At 42.4% G+C, this 21,472-nt stretch overlaps 1 protein-coding gene across 1 annotated transcript in view; it reads left to right on the top strand.

Moving 5' to 3' along the window:
• The window catches only part of MUC2 (mucin 2, oligomeric mucus/gel-forming), a 102,100-nt gene extending 83,412 nt beyond the window's left edge, over positions 1-18,688 (top strand). The window contains exons 44-56 of the mRNA XM_084851535.1: positions 217-219; positions 2,312-2,381; positions 7,070-7,170; positions 7,356-7,387; positions 8,662-8,842; positions 9,561-9,665; positions 11,437-11,477; positions 12,059-12,181; positions 12,784-12,879; positions 13,173-13,301; positions 13,786-13,825; positions 17,008-17,143; positions 18,143-18,688. Of these exons, the coding sequence (XP_084707661.1) occupies positions 217-219; positions 2,312-2,381; positions 7,070-7,170; positions 7,356-7,387; positions 8,662-8,842; positions 9,561-9,665; positions 11,437-11,477; positions 12,059-12,181; positions 12,784-12,879; positions 13,173-13,301; positions 13,786-13,825; positions 17,008-17,143; positions 18,143-18,425 (1,340 nt within the window). The 3' untranslated portion in view covers positions 18,426-18,688. The remainder of the gene's footprint in view (positions 1-216; positions 220-2,311; positions 2,382-7,069; positions 7,171-7,355; positions 7,388-8,661; positions 8,843-9,560; positions 9,666-11,436; positions 11,478-12,058; positions 12,182-12,783; positions 12,880-13,172; positions 13,302-13,785; positions 13,826-17,007; positions 17,144-18,142) is intronic.
• Positions 18,689-21,472: the final 2,784 nt, after the last annotated feature.

The raw sequence follows: 21,472 nt of genomic DNA, 5'->3' as shown, positions 1-21,472 counted from the left end.
TAGTGCCAATGAAGTTATGATGTGGTGCAGGGCTTTGCACACCTCATGACTTGGCTTTGTGGACAGCACAGCCCATGGTTCTCTGTAGCTTCCACAGGACATGAGTAGTATACCATATGATTTGATTTCTGGAACTAGATGCTTCATATGAATGAACCCCAAGCACTTGCTTGCACTGAACAAACAGCATAGAAATGTACTAATTCTGTTATTTAGGTTGTAGAATCCTCTAGTGACAGAGGTACATCTCCAAATGCTTACTGAAGTAGTTTTACGAACTCTCTTAATATAGGTGGTCTCATCAGTAGGGATGGCGGAGAATTTCTCCCCGAAACTTCGGGGGGCCGAGCGCCAACATGTTCGGCCCCCCGAACAAGTTTCGGGGAGAAATCCTCCGCCCCCCCGCCCCCCGCCCCCCCCGGGACGGGACTTACCTTCCCTGAATGTCCCTCCCGGCGGCGGGTCCGGCTGGCGGTTCGTCCGGTGTTCGAGCGGGGCGGGAGCGGCAGCCAGTCTTTTGACCGGCTGCCGCCCCCGCCATTGCAATGAAAGAAAAAAAAAAACCCGTCCCCTGATAGGCTACGTGACGATTCACGTAGCCTATCACGGCTAGATTTGCAAAGTCAGCCGTGATAGGCTACGTGAATCGTCACGTAGCCTATCACGGGTGACTTAAAAAAAAAAAAAGCGCGTACGCGAATGGCGGCCCCCATAGGGAGCCGCCATTCGCGTTCCTTATTTAGTTGCTGTAGTCTACGTCAATCTTTACGTAGACTACGGCGAAAATAAGGGCAACGCAAATAGCGTTGCCCTTATTTTCGCCGTAGTCTACGTAAAGATTGACGTAGACTACAGCGACCAAATAAGGAACGGGAATGGCGGCTCCCTATGGGGGCCGCCATTCGCGTACGCGCTTTTTTTTTTTTTTTTTAAAGTCACCCGTGATAGGCTACGTGACGATTCACGTAGCCTATCACGGCTGACTTTCCAGATCTAGCCGTGATAGGCTACGTGAATCGTCACGTAGCCTATCAGGGGACTTTTTTTTTTTTTTTACTTTCGTGTTCGCGGCCGGGCGAGGCGGGAAGCCTCCCCCCCGGCCTGAACTTCGCGGGGGGAGCAGCGAAGCGCTCCCCCCCACCGCGAAAAAGCTGCGAGAAAAGGTAAGTGACTTTCGTTCACCCCTACTCATCAGGTTCCATTAGAATATGCAACTCTATTTTTTTTCTTTTTGAAAAAAAACATTATTATCAAACAATTAAAAAGTACTATCCCTTAGAGTGAGATCTTATTTCATTGATCTGAAAATGCCCTGAGCATACGTAAGTGCGAAATCATGCACATGCACTTGGAGGGCAGGAAGCTATCAAGCAAGGTGAGTGAGGGGGATGAATGGAGATGGTTGGGCCAGGCTGTCACTTGTAGCAGTGTACAGATTGTGTAAAATCCATTCTGTCTTTGTTTCGCAGATTGTCAGGTGCCTTTTGTTCCATTGTCCGCCCATCGACAGAATCGGATTTTTTAATTTCTAAATTTGCACAAATTTGCATTTGCGTAAATTCACAATTTCTCAATTTCACACCAGAAATCTGCAAATTCACTGAAATGTGCATTTTCACACTTTAGCCTATGGGGGAAATGGGCATTTTTGGCTGTTTTTTTTAATTTTGCCTTTTTTCTACAATGAAATTCACGCGAAATTCAGGAAAGTTTAAAAATTGGTCCACAAGTCCTCGAAATCCGCCCAACAGGGGAGAAGCCAGTCTGCTGCAGAATCTGCAGGTTGGACCCATGAAAATCCAAGCTCATTTGGTTCTGTTGTGGATTTCTCTGACTTCCCTAGTCACAGGTCCCTCTTCATCTCCTTTTTTTCCATTGCTACTCCATGATGGCACCTCCTTGCGCAATGGAAAACTAGTCTTTCTTCTCATGCAGGTAACCTGTGCAGGATAGGTTAGGTAACTGAATGTTCCCAGAAGAGGAGGGCACCATCACATGCTGTCACTGGCCATTGAAAAAGGAGAGGGTGCAGGGAAGAGAGAGTATAAACAGGCCAGTTTATCCCCTCTTACTTACCTCTCCCCTTCAGACCCTCTTCCTTGCTGCTTACTCACCAGGTTTCTTTTATGTGGCTCCTGCCTTCCATACAAGGGGAGGAGTGGCTTGATTATGATCCTTGTGTCTTGTTCCTGGCTGAAATGTGTCAACAGTTAAATAGTTATATGTGGCTACCAATTTCAGAGAGAACCCTCCGGGTGAATATCATTAATCCTTTTGCATCCGTTATCTCTATCTCTCTTTTTTATTCTAGCTGTCCACTGTGCATCTAACAAAGTTTACAAAGCCTGTGGTCCTTCTGAAGAGGAAACATGCAAATCAGGGTAATTACTTTTCTGACAGTCTAGTCTCAGTGCTATTTGTCTGCATTAACTGATGTGATAAATTATTTGGTACATTGTTTAGTATAATGTATGGGTTCTATCCAATGTTAGCCTGACGTAATTTCCATTCATTTCAGTGGGTGTACTCTAAGTAGGACTAACATTGGATACAACTCTATCTGTATAGCATCTAATGCAGTGGAGTTCCCATCCCTTTATTGGTAGTCCAAAACACAATATTGCTGTTCTAGCTGCTGGAAACTCCTGAAGCAACAGTGTTTGGCCTAGAAATCCCAAATCATCAAACATGCATATAAACCAGTTGGTCTACAATTCACACATTCATCTGGCCAGGGATCCAGTACATGTGGTAGTGGAGGGAGCACATACACACACCCTGCACATATGGGGTAATATGTGACACAGATGTTACATGCATACAGTTCTACACGCATCAGCACATATCACATGATATTTCACCCCATATTGAGGGGGAAGGATCACATTAATGAGGTGTATATGAGTATATCTGAACACACGTAGGAACTTATTTTGGATGTGCACTGCAGTGGAGGGATACACATACTCGCCCACCATGGGAATGCAATCCCAACTTGTACACTGGCCAATTCATCATTACTCAGCACTTGCTGATTCTCAGATGGATGTGGAAAGGGTCACCACTGGAAAATATTATTTCATATGCCTATTAACCATGCTCATATGTGAAAATTATTTCACATATAAAGGAACATGCAAGAATGCCATCACAAAAGAAAGGCAACTTTGTCAGTTTTGACCTGTAGTAACTCCATGAATCTTGTTGTTGTTCAGTCGTTCAGTCGTGTCCGACTCTTTGTGACCCCATGGACCATAGCACGCCAGGCCTTCCTGTCCTGCGCTCTCTCCCGGAGTGTGCTCAAGTTCATATTCATTGCATCGGTGATACTATCTAGCCATCTCATCTTCTGTCGTCCCCTTCTCCTTTTGCCTTCAGTCTTTCCCAGCATCAGGGTCTTTTCCAGAGAGTTTTCTCTTCTCATTAGGTGGCCAAAATATTTGAGCTTCAGCTTCAGGATCTGTCCTTCCAATGAGCACTCAGGGTTGATTTCCTTTAGAATTGACTGATTTGACCTCTTTGCAGTCCAGTGGACTCGTAAGAGTCTTCTCCAGCACCACAGTTCGAAAGCATCAATTCTTTGGCGCTCAGCCTTCCTTATAGTCCAGCTCTCACAGCCATACGTTACTACTGGGAAAACCATAGCTTTGATTAGACGGACCTTTGTCGGCAAGGTGATGTCTCTGCTTCTTACTATGCTGTCTAGGTTTGCCATAGCTTTCCTCCCAAGGAGCAAGCGTCTTTTAATTTCATGGCTACAGTCACTGTCTGCTGTGATCTTGGAGCCCAAGAAAGTAAAATCTGTCACTGCTTCCATTTCTTCCCCTTCTATATGCCAGGAAGTGATGGGGCCAGATGCCATGATCTTAGTTTTTTTAATGTTGAGTTTCAAACCAGCTTTTGCACTCTCCTCTTTCACCCTCAACAAGAGGTTCTTTAGATCCTCTTCGCTTTCTGCCATTAGGGTGGTATCATCTGCATATCGGAGGTTGTTGATAATTCTCCCGGCAATCTTAATTCCGACCTGTGATTCATCCAACCCGGCGTTTCTCATGATGTACTCTGCATATAAGTTAAATAAGCAGGGTGACAATATGCAGCCTTGTCGTACGTACTCCTTTCCCAATTTTGAACCACTCAGTTGTTCCATGTCTGGTTCTTACTGTTGCTTCTTGACCCTCGTACAGGTTTCTCAGGAGACAGGTAAGGTGGTCTGGTACTCCCATCACTTTAAGAATTTGCCACAGTTTGTTGTGATCCACACAATCAAAGGCTTTAGCGTAGTCAGTGAAGCAGAAATAGATGTTTTTCTGGAATTCTCTTGCTTTCTCCATGATCCAGCGAACGTTGGCGATTTGATCTCTAGTTCTTCTACCTCTTCAAAACCCAGCTTGTACTTCCGGTAGTTCTCGGTTCGCATACTGCTGAAGCCTAGCTTGTAGGATTTTCAGCATCACCTTGCTGGCATGTGAAATGAGCGCAATTATGCGGTAGTTTGAACACTCTTTGGCGTTGCCCTTCTTTGGAATTGGAATGTAAACTGACCTTTTCCAGTCTTGCGGCCATTGTTGAGTGTTCCAAATTTGTTGGCATATTGAATGCAGCACTTTAACAGCATCATCTTTTAGGATTTTAAATAGCTCCGCTGGAATACTGTCATCTCTGCTAGCTTTGTTGTTAGTAATGCTTCCTAAGGCCCACTTGACTTCACTCTCTAGGATGTCCGGCTCAAGTTCAGTGATCGCACTCTCATGGCTATCAGGGACATTCAGATCTTTCCTGTATAGTTCTTCTGTGTATTCTTTCCACCTCTTCTGAATCTCATCTGCTTCTGTTAGGTCCCTGCCTTCTTTGTCCTTTATTATGCCCGTCTTTGCACAAAACGGTCCCCTTGAGATCTCTGATTTTCTTGAAAAGATCTCTAATCTTTCCCATTCTATTGTTTTCCTCGATTTCTTTGCATTGTTCATTTAAGAAGGCCTTCTTGTCTCTCCTTGCTATTCTCTGGAACTCTGCATTCAGTTGGATATATCTTCCCCTTTCTCCCTTGCTTTTCGCTTCCCTTCTTTCTTCAGCTACTTGTAAAGCCTCATCAGACAGCCACTTCGCTTTCTTGCATTTCTTTTTCTTTGGGATGGATTGAGTTGCTGCCTCCTGAACAATGTTACGGACCTCCGTCCATAGTTCCTCAGGCACTCTGTCTATCAGGTCTAATCCCTTAAATCTATTCCTCACCTCCACTTTATATTCATAAGGGATATGATTTAGGTCATACCTGAATGGTTTAGTGGTTTTCCCTACATTCTTCAATTTAAGCTGAAATTTTGCAAGAAGCAGCTCATAATCTGAGCCACAGTCAGCTCCAAGTCTTGTTTTTACTGACTGTATAGAGCTTCTCCATCTTTGACTGCAAAGGACATAATCAATCTGATTTCGATATTGACCATCTGTTGATGTCCATGTGTAGAGTCGCCTCTTGTGTTGTTGGAAAAGAGTGTTTGCTATGATCAGCGTGTTCTCCTGGCAAAACTCTATTAGCTTTTGTCCTGCTTCATTTGGTGCACCAAGGCCATGCCTGCCTGTTATGCCGGTGATTTCTTGACTTCCTACTTTAGCATTCCAATCCCCTGTGATGAAGAGGACATCTTTTTTTGGTGTTAGTTCTAGAAGGTGTTGTAGGTCTTCATAGAACCGATCAACCTCAGCTTCTTCGGCATCAGTGGTTGGGGCATAGACTTGAATTACTGTGATGTTGAATGGTTTGCCTTGGATTCGTACTGAGATCATTCTATCGTTTTTAAGATTGTACCCCAGTACTGCTTTTCCCACCCTTTTGTTGACTATGAGTGCTACTCCATTTCTTCTAAGGGATTCTTGGCCACAATAGTAGATATGATGGTCACCTGAAGTAAATTCGCCCATGCTTGTCCATTTTAGTTCGCTGATTCCCAAGATGTCGATGTTCAATCTTGCCATCTCATGTTTGACCACCTCCAGCTTACCTTGATTCATTGATCTGACATTCCAGGTTCCTAAACAATATTGTTCTTTACAGCATCAGATTTTCTTTTCACCACCAGACACATCCACTGCTGAGTGTCCTTTCGGCTTTGGCCCAGCCGCTTCACTCTTTCTGGCGCTACTTGGAAATACCCTCTGCTCTTCCCCAGTAGTATATTGGACACCTTCTGACCTGAGGGGCTCATCTTCCGGCATCATCTCTTTTAGCCTTGTGATACGTTCCATGGGGTTTTCTTGGCAAGAATACTGGAGTGGGTTGCCATTTCCTTCTCCAGTGGACCACATTTTGTCAGAACTCTCTGCCATGACCTGTCCATCTTGGGTGGCCCTGCACGGCATAGCTTATCGCTTCACTGAGTTACGCAAGCCCCTTCACCACAACAAGGCAGTGATCCATGAAGGGGTCTTGAATCTTACTGGTCAGATAATGTAAGCTCTCTCTTACCTGAAAGATAGTGGAATTCCCTGGGCTACATCCAATAACATATGAATGAATTTTGTTTGTGCAATGGGTCTTCCTTGCTCTCCTCACCCATGCACCCCCAAAATTGGATACAACCCCCTGACACCATTGGATACAACCCCCTGTCTTCTTCCCCTGAGCCATCCCTGCCCTCCTTGCGTTGACCCCTATTGATTAAATGCTGATTCCAGTGCTCAGCACAAATAAATATATGACACCCATACAACCCCTAGAAGGCAGCAGAATCCTGGCACAATAATCTAGACCGTTGCCAAAGTCAAAACTATTACTTTCTCCACTGGTAGTTCAGGAAGTTATGGCTAGAAGTGTTTAATTTTGAATTGTTAAATATCTCTGTGTGTGTGTTATTTCTGTTATAAGAACATAAGAAGAGCCATGCTGGATCAGACCAAGGGTCCATCTAGTCCAACATTCTGTTCACACAGTGGCCAATCAGTCTGTGTGTGTGTGTGTGTGTGCTTGCTCGTGTTTGTGTGTGCATGTAGATACAGATACAGATATAGATAAATTCATATTCCTGTCATGCTATATGAGAATAAGTCCAGAACTGTTCATGTATTGTAGCTTAATTGGACTCAACAAAACACAACAGATGGAAGGCTGTTTCTGCCCTGAAGGGACAATACTTTATGACTCTGGTGTGGATGTCTGTGTGAAAACCTGCGGTAAGTTTTGGTTCTGACTCTTCTTTCTCTCAATCATACTTAGGCTGCAATCGTATACCTGGGAGTAAACCCCAGTTAACTCGGTGCGGCTTACTTCTGAGGAGACATGTATAGGATTGCACTATTAGTCATTTTGATCAGGAACAATGGCATGTGTAATGGAGACTTCCCTGCTCTGTTTACAGGTTGTGTTGGACCAGATAATATACCAAGGAAGGTAAGGTGCACATCTTTTATTTTGTGCTCATTTTGTGCTTAATTCTAAGTATCCCATTGTATGTTATTTTACTTGGGGAAAAGAAAGTGCAAAATCCTAAAAACTTTATTTTACATTCAAAGAGGGCCTTCTTTGTTGTGACACCCTGGCTGTGGAACGCCCTCCCCTTGGAGGCCTGATTTGTGCAGATGTTGGTTTTGTTTCGGTGACAAGTTAAAACATGGCTTTTCACCAAAGCCTTTGGGGACTAATTGAATTCCCTAAAGTTGCAGATTGTTTTAACTATTTTATTGTTTTAGGCTTTCTAATTGGTATTAGCTTGTTTAATGGTTTAATATACTTTTAGCTGTTTAAATTATTTATTGTTAATCTAGACCATCACCAAAGTCAAAACTATTACTTTCTATAAATTTGATTTTATCTGTACACCACCTGAGATCTTAATGATATAGGGCAGGATACAAATGTTTTTAAATAAATAAATAATTCAGCTTTCAAGATGCTTCTCAAGGAATCCATGATGATAAGCAGTTTTCAGAGCTTAGCATCATTAGGGCTAAACAAAAACTCCCTCCATAATTCACTGTCCTGCTCACAGTTTTTGAGGGGGAGATTTTGGCAAGAAATAAAAAAATCCATATTTTTGGTCAAGTATGGGAATGATGGGAGTTGTAGTTTGTTATGTTTGGAGGGCATCAGGTTGGGAAGGCTGCCATAGTTGGTGACAGCAATGCAGCAGTTATCTTGACTTTTTTTGGTCTGTGGGGAAACTTAATTTTTAGCCTGCTGGTTGTGGTGGCAGTGAAGCTCCTCTTGTCAGGTGTTGGCCACCATTTACCCCAAGAATGCTCTAGAATGTTGTCACATCTGGGCATTCTGGGTGAAAAAAGGCTGCAAAGAGGAGCTCTGTCACCATCATTTGTGTTAGCACAAGGGTAAAGTTTGTTCATTCATTTGTTTGTTTAAAGACAGACCTCTATGGAAAGCCCCAGAACCTTTCCAACATTTTTGTATCTGCCCCCCAAATTACCCCCCCTTTGGTGGCCCCCAAATTTTGTACTGAGACAGTACAGAATGTCCCTAACACTCTGTACTGAGAACATTCAACTAAAAATTAAACCTAATTGATTTATTAGCCCCCTTGGCTATCTCCTGAAATCCTTAAATCAGTCCCAGCAGACATTCACTAAACTCATGGACAGGATTAGTTTTTATTATGCTTGTTACTCTGTAGGCATTTGCACCCTGACATGTTCACTTTTCCTCAATGTCAGTTTGGGGAGAACTTTCAGTTTGACTGCAAGGACTGCATTTGCCTGGAAGGAGGCAAGGGCATCATCTGTGAGCCCCATAAATGTCCAGTAACACCCATTCCAACACCGTGTGAAGCAGAAGGCTTCTACAAGATCACTGAAGTCAATCCTAATGACAAATGCTGTTCTCAAACTGTTTGTGGTAAGTAGCCCTTTGCAGGTGAAATGTCTGTAGTGGAGCAGTGATCAGTGGTAAAGCAGTATTTATTTATTTTATTTTTTATTTTATTGCATTTATATCCTGCCCTTTTTCCTCTTGCAAGGAACCCGAGGCGGCTTACATTATCCTCCTCCTCTCCATTTTATCCTCACAGCAACAATCCTGTGAGGTAGGTTGGGCTGAGGGTCTGTGACTGGCCCCAAATCACCCAGTGAGTCTCATGGCCGAGTGGGGACTAGAACCCAGATCTCCCGGCTCCCAGTCCAGCACTCTCACCACTACACCATGCTGGCTCTCAGTGTGGAGCAGTAGGTCAGTGATGAAGCAAATACATTATATGCAAGAGGATAGTAGGTTCACTTCCTAGCACCACCACTTTCAGGCAGCAAAGCTACAACAGGTTGGAGAGCCTCTGTCCACACAGGAAGACAAAATAGGAGGCTGGATGGATTCTTGGTCTGACTCAGTTATAGGCATTCTTATGCTATTTTGTTATGGAGAAAACTAGCCAGCAAGAGTGCCCAGGTAATTAAGAACCAGATAAATACTTCTAATATCAATTTCCCTAACAATGGGGGAGTCTCAGATTAAATTGCTTGCAAGATGCAAAGTTGCTTCACTGTGCAATAGCCTTGGCTGAGAACAATTTAAGAAACTCCCCAATATCTCTGCAATTTCATGTTTCCTTTCTGCTTCCCAGTATGCAATGCCAGTGACTGCACAGCCCAGTCTCCTCGGTGTGATCCAGGGTTTGAGGCTGTTGCTGGCACACCCACAGGCCACTGCTGTCCTGTTTATCAGTGTGGTAAGTCTACTTTAATGGATTTTGGAAGGATGAGCTGGACACTTTGGAAGGTTTGGCTTCACACTTCAATCTTAAGCTTACAAGTACATTCAGCTGTTCTTCGTGGAATTTACTTCCAGGTTACTTTGCTTTGATCACAGCCTAACACTTGGGTGAAGTACAAGGCTGCATGACTGTTATTGTACTATAGAATGCACAACGTCTTGTGCACAGACTTTTAAAACTGGCACCAGGTTCCTGGATTTGGCCTTTGCCAGATTTATTTATTTATTTATTTATTTATTTGCAATATTTGTGTACTGTTTCTCATCCGCAGATTTTGGAGCAGTGAACAGCAGATAGCATAAAAGAATAAAAACACCACGTTAAAAAATTTTTTTTTCCAAGAAACAGTTTTAAATGTCTTATGCACAGACTTTTAAAACTGGCAGCAGGTTCCTGGATTTGGCCATGGAAATAAGTTTTTGTGTTCATGTTATAGCTGATCCATGCAAGACAACCTGTTCTGCACATGAATGAGCACTAGATAATAGAGGTAGACACTTTTTAGCAGAAGAAGGTGCAGCCAGAACCACCATTGCAGCCTTGGCCAACCCAGTGCCCTCCAGATGTGTTAGACTGTGATAGAATGTGTTAGACCAATGGCCATGCTGGCTGGAAATCATGGGAGTTGCACTCCAACACATCTAGAGGGCAGGTTGGCCAAGGCTGCACTCTTTGGTGTGGGGTATTAGATTGACAGTAACTCTGGAATAAAGTTTGTGATGCTGATTGATTCTTGGAATAGTTTTTTGGTGGCTTCACCACCTTTAAGGAATTACTTTCCCCTCTTTCCCAACTGGTTGATTAATCATAGAATCATATGGTTGGAAGGGGCTTACGAGACCATCAAGTCAGGTCTGGGAAGTGGATTTAATGGAAAAGAATACCTCTTACATCAAAGCAAGGATGGATGATAATCAAATAACAGTATTTCAGAATAAATGATGAGCATTTATTGGTTTGGGGAAAGATTATGGACAATTATTTGGGTACTGTATGAGATGTGGAAAATATTTTAGCATATAACCTGTTATATAGATTGCTTTCTTCAATATGGCAGTTTATGTATGCACACACACGCGCACACACACACATATATGGATTACCTTCCCCTGGAAATTCAGCAAATTATGATCTGGAATATATTTTCACAAATGATATAATATTATTAGGGGGGGGGGAGCATCCCTTTGCTGGCTTTGGTGGCCAGGTTTAGCCAATGCAAGGGAAAGAGAAGGGATATGGTACTCTGATGTTCTTGTACATTTCTGTCTCTCTACATCCACCCATCCCACTGAAAAACACTTGCCTGCAGGGCTGGGATGATGAGATTAGGTATGGGTGAGAAATGTGTTGGGTTCACATTTTAATGTGAATTTACACAATTCACAGTTCCGCTGAATTTTGGTGGTGCAAAAATGGGATTATTTTAAAGAAAAATAGCACCTTTTTGCTGCCACCACTGAAATTCAGTGGAAAACCAGTGATTTTCCTTTAAAAGGGGGCTTTCCCCCCCTGCCACCAAATTGCAGCAGTTGGGCAAGTGGGGGGCAGGAGTGCAGCCCCACTGGAATCGGGGGGGCAATGTGCTCCCCCAGGCCTTGAAAGTTGCCCACTCCTGCTGTAGAAAGAAGCACGTCAGGGAGCTCTATAATAGCCTATGCTTTTAAAATATCTAGCTGTTCTTAAATACAGAGCCTTTTAAATATTGCCTTCTTTTTTTTTGTAGCTCCCAAAGGGGTTTGTGTGGCTAATGGTAATGAATACAAGGTAAGCTTTCTCTTTCTTTTTAATGGTGTCTCTGCGGGAGGAAAAGCATTGGGTTCCCAGTGTCATTTTCTAATAAATGTTTTGTGGAGCGAATAGGCAATTTATCCATTTTTGGAGCCCAGATAGACATCCAACTTTACTTAAATCTTTCAAGAAACATCAATGCTCCATAGTGACTAAGAGTGCGATCTTATACATTTCTACTCGGCAATAGCCCCATTAAGTTCAATGTGATGTTATACATACAGTCCAATACACACTTACTAGGGAAGAAGCTCCATTGAACCGTGGCACTTACTTCTGAGTGCACATGCATAGGATTGCAGTTTGAAACCATAAAATAAAGCAAAAGCATGAATGAAGCCAGGACAGATATTCAGGGGAATAAAAAACTAGCAAGAGCTAAAAATGAAATGGAATGAGACTCAAGAACCCATTTGGAAAATTGGAATTAATTGCTGCCACTAATGGCCATTCTCATATTACTCCATTTTTGTAGTCATTTTGTGCTGAACTAATTTAACCAGGTCTGTTTCACATCGTGGCTTGCTAACAGATGAACTCTTGCTCCTCTATTCCAGCCTGGTTCACAAATCCTAGGAGAGAAGTGCCAGCAATGTACGTGTACGCAGCAGCAAAACAGCAGTACTCATCTGAATATCATCCATTGTGACCAGGTCCCATGCAACATGAAATGCGAACCAGTAAGCATCAGCAGCTTTTAAAAAACAAAATGAAAACAGGAGCCGCAAATGTTTATAGAAGAACAAGGTGCTTAAGTGAAGTGTGCCTGATCAGGATTCTGGGTTGTGTGAACATCCTTTCCTATCTTATCAGTGTTTGTAAAATGGCTGACATATTAAATCCTGGCCCAAGCATTATACTTATTTTCAACGGTGTGTGCCACAAGGCTTGATCTGCACTCCCTATGGTAGTTTGCAAGTGCAGTGGAGGTTTCTCTCCTATCTTCAGTGCTGAAGTAAGATTCAACTGCTAGTCTGGTTGGCTTCTGTGAAAAGAATGGGGCACAGGGGATCTTTTCCTTTTCCTCAAGCAGGAAAATGTCAGAGGCCAACCCTGCTTGGGGAAACCCCAAGGTTTGGAGAAGTACAAAAAATCTTTAGGGGAAAAAAACCTAAGGTGAGGGGAGAAACCAAAAAGAGCCCACAGAGGAGAACCAAGCATGCCTGGTAGGCACAGAATGCTGTCTGACTCTGGCAAAGGGAATGGAATGGAGTATCCCAAAAGAGGACGTGGCTGGCTGGTTTCACTTGCACTTTGTGACTGTGTGTCTCTTTCTTCCTAGGGATATTCACTTTTACCACAGCCTGGTGAATGCTGCAGGAAGTGTGTTCAGACAAGCTGTGTTATAAAAACAAGTGATGATGTCCTCATCTTAAAAGTAAGTGTATTGTTTTTCATAGTACTCCTTAACTAGTATTGATTCTCTTAATCATTATCATGATTTGCTGGAGGAGAGAAAGCAACTAGTGTGGAAAGAAAGAAACTGGTTGGATGGTCCCAAATCAATACATACAATTCAGCCCTGCCCACATATCTCCCTGATCTACTATCCCCAGGACACTCAAGGGCACTTTCACTATAATGACTACTTTGCTATTGGTCAGGAGAGACACTTTTAGAAAGCAGGAAGATGTCTCACCAGGACTGAATTTGTTTCCTTATATTGTACAGCCTAGTGAACAAAAGACTGATCCAAAGGACAACTGTACTGTTTACAGCTGTGTGAGGATCCATACGCAGCTGATTTCCTCCACCTCTTTGATTAGCTGTCCACCATTTAATGAGAAGAAATGTCAACCTGTGAGTACATGTCTCATATGCGTGTTCAATCCTGGGAAAACTCTTAAATTTGATTCAGACACACTATGAGCAAGAGATGATACAGCTAGATTTTCAGTTGTATTCTGGGATATCAATGATTTTAATAGTGATGGGTCCCCAAAATAGAAAAGATGCTAAAATATTTGCATGATTGATAGCTTTGGTATCATATAGACACAGAGGTTAACATTAAAAGGCAGCTAATAACTGCATGTTCTTTTTTGCACTATAATGAAAGTATTTGCTGTATCTCAATTGCATGCATAAATCCCTTTCTTCAGGAAGTTATATGTCAACAGATCCTATTGAACGCTCATAAAATTTTAAACCCTCCCCACCTGTTTTTGACCCATGAAACAAGGCACAGGCTTTATTCAGTTCAATCATCACTTCAGTGTAAGGTTCAATTTTGTAGTTCTAGGTGGATATACAATTCAGTAATACAATTATTTTTATTTTCTAGGGCACTATTACATTATTGCCTAGTGGCTGCTGTAAAACATGTAAGTATAATAAGACAATTACATATGCATTTCAAAAGATCAGATCATCTGTGTGTGTGTATGTGAGTGCGCGCGCATGCGCGCACATATAATAAATAAATAAATAGGTCCAGTTCCTCCAATTTAAAAAATAAAGCCGAAAGTTATATTTCTAAGAAACAGGTTCACACACTTTTACGATACTGAACTATTGTCATTTTGCTGAATTCAGATGCTTAGCTTTATGGCTGTATTCTTCTGATTAATGAAATATGATATTCTGATATCGTGAAAACAACCTAATAAAAGGTGGTGGTGGCAGTGGTGATTAGAGGACCACCAGCCTTAGATCTGGGGTGCAGAATCTTAGACACAGGGGCAAAATCCAGCCCTTCTGGGGTCCTAATCTGGCCCTCTGGGAGAGTGCCATGACTCCTTCCCCCAACCACTGATTGTTTGGTGGTTTCCCAGCTTTCGTGCCATTTTTGTCCTTATTCCAAAAAATTGCCATGCCTTTCCTAAGGCATAGTTACTGACAGTAGGAGTTTTAAGCTAAAATACGCTGGTATTTTGGGTATTTTGATCCCATCCTTTATGCTTTAAGCCCCACCCACCACTGGAATGTAGCCTCCGAGAACTTCTCCAAAATGGAATTGGCCCTTGGGCTTAAAGAGGTTTAATACCCCTGTCCTAGATACTAAACTCAGTTTACGGCTCTTTCAAACAGGATCATTGCACTGACAATTACAAAGCTTTTGATACACAGTTCTTAAGAACATCTTGTGGGTTCATTACTCAGTTTGCCTCATTCTTGGTGGCTTTTTCCCCCCATGGGTAGCAGTTTGAGGACAGGAGACCATTGGAAATGTAGGGGGAAGTGGAAAGGATTTTTCCAGGTCCTGCTTCTCCAGGAACACACCTGGAAACAGCTTCTTTTCTCCCTTGTCAAGTAATTCAATAGAGAAGGCAGCTTCTGTGTGCTAAACTGTACTTCAACGACTTGTTACCATGTAAGAAAAAAACCCTGCTTTCCTGCAGAGCCAAAAGCTGAAAAAAGAGGAGGCAGCAGAGACACAAAGGTTGCAGGTTAGGAGCAGGGTATAGGCATGGGGCAAATGTTAATACTGACTTCCACAAGGCCAAAAAATTATCTCATGGAGCCTGATGGTTTGACATCATACGACTTCATGATGGGATATATCCCTACCGATTTAATGCTTCTTTGGTATAAGTTTTAATGCTACTTTGGTATATGTTTTCTTCAGTAATGTGGCCATTTTGTTCAGAAGATGACCAGGAAAACTTTGTGTATGAAGTTATCAAAACAAAATCAAAGGGGCAAAAAAATATCAAAGGGGGTATTACATCTAAATTCTACCAGGAGTTAGGTGATGGTGAATTAAATTCCAAGAGGAATTTGATTTCCTTAAATGTACATGAGGTGTTTCAGCCTTAAATATTTTGAGAAGCCAATTAGATAATAGATCATATTTCACTTCCCAATCACCATCCCCACCAGTAAATGATTTCCTGTTATTAGTATAAATATAAGGAAGATTCTTCCCCATTAAGATCATTGTTGGGCAAAAGACAACAGTGCTGCAGGGATAAAGACAATCATCACCATAATTCAGGCAGAGTGGATAATTTGTTAGTAGCAATATGTTTACATTTGGAATCTCTCTTAGGTGTGCAGAATGCTACTGAAGCCTCATCTTCTTCCAGCACTAGATTATGCTTGTGATGTTCAGATCAGAGGCTATATGTTTACCAAGATAGAAGCTTTAATATATTTCATAGAATCATAGAATAGTAGGGTTGGAAGGGGCCTATAAACCATTGAGTCCAACCCCCTGCTCAATGCAGGAATCCAAGTCAGAGAGCATCCCTGACAGATAGCTGTCCAGCCTCGTCTTGAACACCTCCGGTGTGGGAGAGCCCACCACCTCCCTAGGTACTTGGTTCCATGGTTGTATTGCTCTAACAGTCAGGAAGTTTTTCCTGATGTTCAGCCGGCATCTGGCTTCCTGTCACTTGAGCCCATTATTCCATGTCCTGCACTCTGGGGTGATAGAGAAGAGATCCTGGCCTTCTTCTCTGTGACAACTTTTCAAGTACTTGAAGAGCGCTATCATATCTCATTTATGTATGTGTTTGTCATTTCAGACATATAGGGTTGGACCCAGAGGTTAGTCATGCTTAAGAGTAGACTCACTGAGATCAATTAGACTTGTGTTAGTCACCACTAAGTTACGTCCCACTGTTTTCAATAGCTCTATCCCAACTATGACTAAGGGCAGTATCCTATACTGCTGCTGTGCTCCCACTCATTCCATTGTGCCAGCTTCGTACACTGGTGCTTCATAACGGGACCCCAGAAACAAGCAGAAACAGTAGTTTCTAGATTGGGACAGGTCAGTGTAGCTCCCTTTTGCAAGCTCCACTGACCTGCTATGTTCTGGAAACTAGTGTTTCCAGTCATTTCTAGTTGCTTTAAGAATGGCTAGCTTCCTGTTGCACTACCAGTGGGTCCTGGTGGCACATAGAGCAGCATAGGATACTGCCCTAAGTCTGGATCTAACTCATAATATGGTCTGTTTTTGTTTTGCTCTTCTAGCATCTTGTTAAAGAAATGGCTACTGTGCATAGCCCCATAAAACATGGTTTCTGTTTGTAAGCATGACACCAAAACCTTTTCTGTATAATAAATAAGGCAGCCCATATTAATTCTGGAAATTATTGCTTAGGGCTTAAAAAGCCATCACTCCTTCCTCCTGCCTCCAGGATGCTCCTCAACCCACCCAAACCCTGTCACTAATTTAAAAAGAAAGAAATAGACAAATCCAGTCAAAACTAAGGACTTTTTGGGATTCACTGCTTTCAATGGGAAAATATTTAGCACATGTTTAACTCTCCCATCTAAATCAGTGAGAATGACATGTGCTCAACTTTAGCTGGATTATGCCCTGATTTCTTTGCCATTCATTGAGGCTGTCACATACTTAGGTAGATATTCTAGGTAGACTTTCTTACATGGGCCTTTCTATAGAGCAAAATATCAGATGAAGTTTTAAGCTCTCCACTGTGATATACAGAAAGAGCAAATATTTTGCTGGCAGCCGTGACTCAGTCCATGAGAGCCAGAACCTTGACGTATCTGAAAGCATTTGAATGAAGTTCTTTTTAAACCTCTTGTTCTGCAGGTGTACCTTCTGTGCCGGAAACGCCACCAGCATGCTCTCCCGCTGAAACAATGGACTACATTGTTTATGGTGGTTGCCGTTCAGAGGAACCAGTCTCTGTGGCTCGGTGCGAGGGAAGATGTGGAACTTCCTCAATGTACGTAAACCAAATAGGACAATAAGATTCTGAAAACCATTGATCTAAAACACTTGTATACAAAACAATCCAGTATATTGCAACTTATTCAATATTCAAGTTCAGAAAATTGTCACATTTTCTCAGAAAAGTTGCTTTTGCTTGCATTCACATCCAGGACATGTGAATGGGACATGTTTGCCTGATTTGCAAACATAAACTAAATTCTTGTACAACTCTACTTCTGCATGCTGAAAGTGCTTCATGTATATTGATCATAATCTTTAGAACACCCCGGTAACGTAGATCTATATTATCACCACAGTATAGTGGGGGGATTGAAGAGAGAGAGAGAGAGAGAGAGAAAGAGAATGGCTTGCCTAAGGCCACTCAGGGTGCAATCCTATGCATGTTTATACAACAGGGCTGGCTGCAGAATGCTGGGAGTTGTACGACTTTCCTCTGTCTAAATATGCATAGGATTGTGCCCTTAGTGAGTTCATAGCAGAGGCAATATTCATAGGGGACTTTCTTATTTGTAATTCAGTCTTTGAGTCTGCAGTCTTATATTCTGTACCCACTTACATGGGAGTAAGCCCCATTGAACTCAGTGGGATTTACTTTTGAGTAAACATTTATAGGATTCCACTGTTACCTATTATGCTACATCAGCATCAAAGCTGATTCTCAACTTTGAGGATCAATCATACGTGGATTTTTTTTTTATCCTCCTTTTTTTTAAAAAACAAAAACAAAACCTTAGCATTGATGTCCTTTTTTGTAAAATAAGAGACAATAGATTAAGTACTGTGTGTTCAAAGTGCATCGTACTTGATCTTATGTTACATGACCATACTGGAATTTGCGCTTCTAGAAAAAAGGTGGAAGAAAGAAGCCCCTTCCACTGGTATTCAGATATCTTATCTCCAGTCCTTAACAGCTGCATAGTCACTAAAATTGCTCATACCTCCAGTGTGTAGCACAATGTAACTGTGCCTTGTTTTCATGCTACAAAAACAGATACTCTGTGGAAGCCAACTCAATGGAGCACAAGTGCAGTTGCTGTAGAGAGGCAAAGACAGTCATGAAGGAAATCACACTGCTATGTCCTGGTGGAAACAGCAAGACACACCGCTACCTCCATGTGGAAAGTTGTGAGTGTCTCACCACTGAATGTGACCAGTCATACCCATCAGGCACTCGTCAGAGTATCACAGAAAAAAGAAGCACAGAACAGTCCAAGGAAGATGAGCGGAGTGCTGGGAAGCATATCAGGAGGGCACTTAAAAAAAAAATAAAGTGAAGGATGGGACTGCCTTGAGCTAAACAATAGAAAGAATGTATTGGGACTTTACATGCTGACATTTCCCACAAATAATTTAGCACTTTGCCTTATTTTCTGCAGTCTGATCTGTGCCCTCTTTGATCATTTTCTATTGCACTTTCTTTATTTATTTGTGTAAAAATAATGTTTTTCATGAGTGTAACAAGGTTTTATGAGTCGGGCTATTTGGGATCAGCTTCTTTTGCTTTAAATAATAAATAATCCTTGCATTTCTAACTGCCTATCTGAGATTTGTGTCACATTACCATATCAAACAATGTGCCCAGGACGAAACTGCTCATCTTTTCTCCCAAACCAACCTCTTCTTGATAACTCCATTGACTGTCCTGTCTGTTCAAAAAGAATGGCAATGCTGAGGAATCAGTAGAGAGTAGGATTGGCATTTGTGTGGGGCTGGGGGGAGGAAAGAGAAAGTACAAATACATTAAAAAACATCTGTGATAAGTCTAATTTCATGCAAACATGTACCACTGATGCAGATGTAATTTGATTCTCAACACACTCTTGATGTTTTTGAAAATCAGGCCTGGAAGAGCACAAAATGTTGCGAGATGTGCCCTAAGCTTTACATACTATATCTGAATGAAGGATGGAATCTGTCAATTTCAGTTTCTCATTATTCCAATCTTAAATTCAGTTCATTTTGAACTCTGAGAACTTCTCCAGTCTTACATTTGGTTCATCCCAAGCTTTGGGATTTTTAAAGAAGTTTACATGAAAATTCATAAGGATTTTTGGCATGGTTCTCTCAATACATGCATTTTTTGTATGAATTGTTGCCTAATGTTTGCAAGCAATTTTCCAAATATAATGCATTTTTAACATGATTTCCCCTAATATATGCATTTTTGAATGCATTCTTTGATTGGAGAACTCCTTTGCAAAGTTCGGAGAAGTGTGAATTTTGAAGGATAAGTGAATTTCAGTTCACATAGTAGTTCAAAAGTGTGAAATTAGGTAAGATCACATTCAAATGTGAACTGAATGAATGTCTCCCCCATCCCTAGTTGTACTTGGCTTGGCAATGGTGGTGGAGATTATGGAGCAGGTGTTAATGTTGGTGGAAGAGGGAGTGATGTAATTTAAAGGAGAAAAGCATGGAATTGGAGATGCTCAACACCCTCTTCAAAGGCTGGGCAGTTTGTTTTATTGTAATCTTTCAGGGTTTGCTGGCAACTGCTGTAGATCTTCCCCAACCCAAGGCTTCTCTGAGCCTTTACTTTAGGAGGATGAAAATTAATTGTAAAGATTGGGTGTAGATATTCCAAAACATGAGTGAAAAACAAATTATATTCACTCTATGCAAAACCAAAATTGTGTGAAAGGATTAGGCCTTAGCTTTTTAAAAATAAGAGTAAATATTCAATTAATTTTAAAATAAGTAAATATATACTGAGGATCTTTCCTCATTACCATCTAGAATTTACACATTTCCTTTTTTCATTTCAAAAGCAACATTACACAGTATATTTGAAATGGTTCTTAAACAGGCCCTTGCTAGTATTGCAGGTCATAGTTTTTACCACTACAGGGCAGCCTGTGGCTGACCATGTGAAAAGGTGTGCTTTGTTTTCAGGAGATTTGCACGGGCTTGTGCCTTGCATGTCTCTTGTATTCCCCGCTCCCAATGTTGCCTGCATAATTCTGTGATCTGGAGACATACCACATATCAAAACTAGGGATGTTGCAAATGCCCTCCTGGGTCCAGGAGTCCAGCAGACCCCCCCAGGCATCTGCCCCCCCCCAGACCCCGCTCTCCAACCTGCAAGGCACTCACAGATGGCCTTGTAGGCCCCTTCCAACCCTACTATACTATTCTATGACCCAGTCGATGAGCACCCCAGGGCTCGGGGAGCCGCCGGGAGCCGCCTGCCCTCATTGCCACGGTGGCTGCTGGAGTCCCCATCACCATGCGCCAACTGCTCGCTCTCCTCCTTGCAAGGAAGGAGACTTTGAGGGCTTCAGAGCCTGTTGGGGCTGCTCAGCAGCAGCAGCACCCCTCCTGCTCCTTCCTTGCAAGGCGAGCACTAGGGGGCCTTCTCCATAAAAGCCCATTTTACAAAAAAATGGCTTTTATGGAAAAAGCCCCCTTCATGCTCTCCTTGCAAGGAAGGTGCACGAGAGCTGCCACTGCTGCTGCCACCACCACCAGACAGCTATGCTTCCCTTTGCCAGTGACCGGAAAAGGCCTCTTTGTGCTCTCCATGCAAGGACCAAGCCTTGCAAGGAAAGAGACCAAGCCGGAGGGGGAAAGCCCTTGTGATCTCCTTCCTTGTAAGGAAGGAGACCGCAAGGGCTTCAGAGCTGGGGCAGGATGGTGGTGGCTCACAATGGGGGTAGATGGCCCTGTGGCCTCATCAGCCACTCGCCAAGCCACAGAGAAGTTCATGTGGTGCTGCAAGAAGGGGCAAGTAGCAACTCGACAAGTGGCCTATGAAGTCAGGCATGGGTGAGTCTGTCCATCCCTAATCAAAACTGAAATCTAACCTTTTCAGTATTGCATGCCATAAACAAAATTGACAGGGCCAACAGCTCTCTCTGAAAGGGCTTGAAATTCGCTCATTTCAAAGGGAATGGTTAATTCAGTTGGCAATAGTTTCTTGGTTTGATTTGACAATAGCTGCTCATTGCTCTTAGAATTCCTGCTGTCTCTCAAGGCCCTCTTCATAGTCAGCTGCCTGGCCCAAGATGATCCAGCCAGTCTCTGACATCATAACATCTCAGCCAATAGCCAGCTGGGAGCCACTTCATATTAGAACGCTGAACTACATTGTGACATCAGAACAAATCATCAGTTACATGCAAGCTGCAAGTGCAGTCTACTTGTGGCAAGAAGTGCTGTGCTGAAAATTTCTCCCACATCTTTTTCGACCATTCTCATTCAATTTGTTAGAAAAGATGTTGCTTTCGAGAAGAAGTTCAATGGTGAAGAACATTTTAGAGACATTCTCATGGGTTGAGTTTGGGTTTCTTGTGCTTACCTTACATAGGAGATGGCCAAGGAA

Source organism: Heloderma suspectum, chromosome 1 (assembly GCF_057233095.1).
Source record: "Heloderma suspectum isolate Gila_16-S chromosome 1, 16-S_ref, whole genome shotgun sequence".
Taxonomy (NCBI): Eukaryota; Metazoa; Chordata; class Lepidosauria; order Squamata; family Helodermatidae; genus Heloderma; species Heloderma suspectum.
This window is presented reverse-complemented; position numbering and strand designations above follow the sequence as displayed.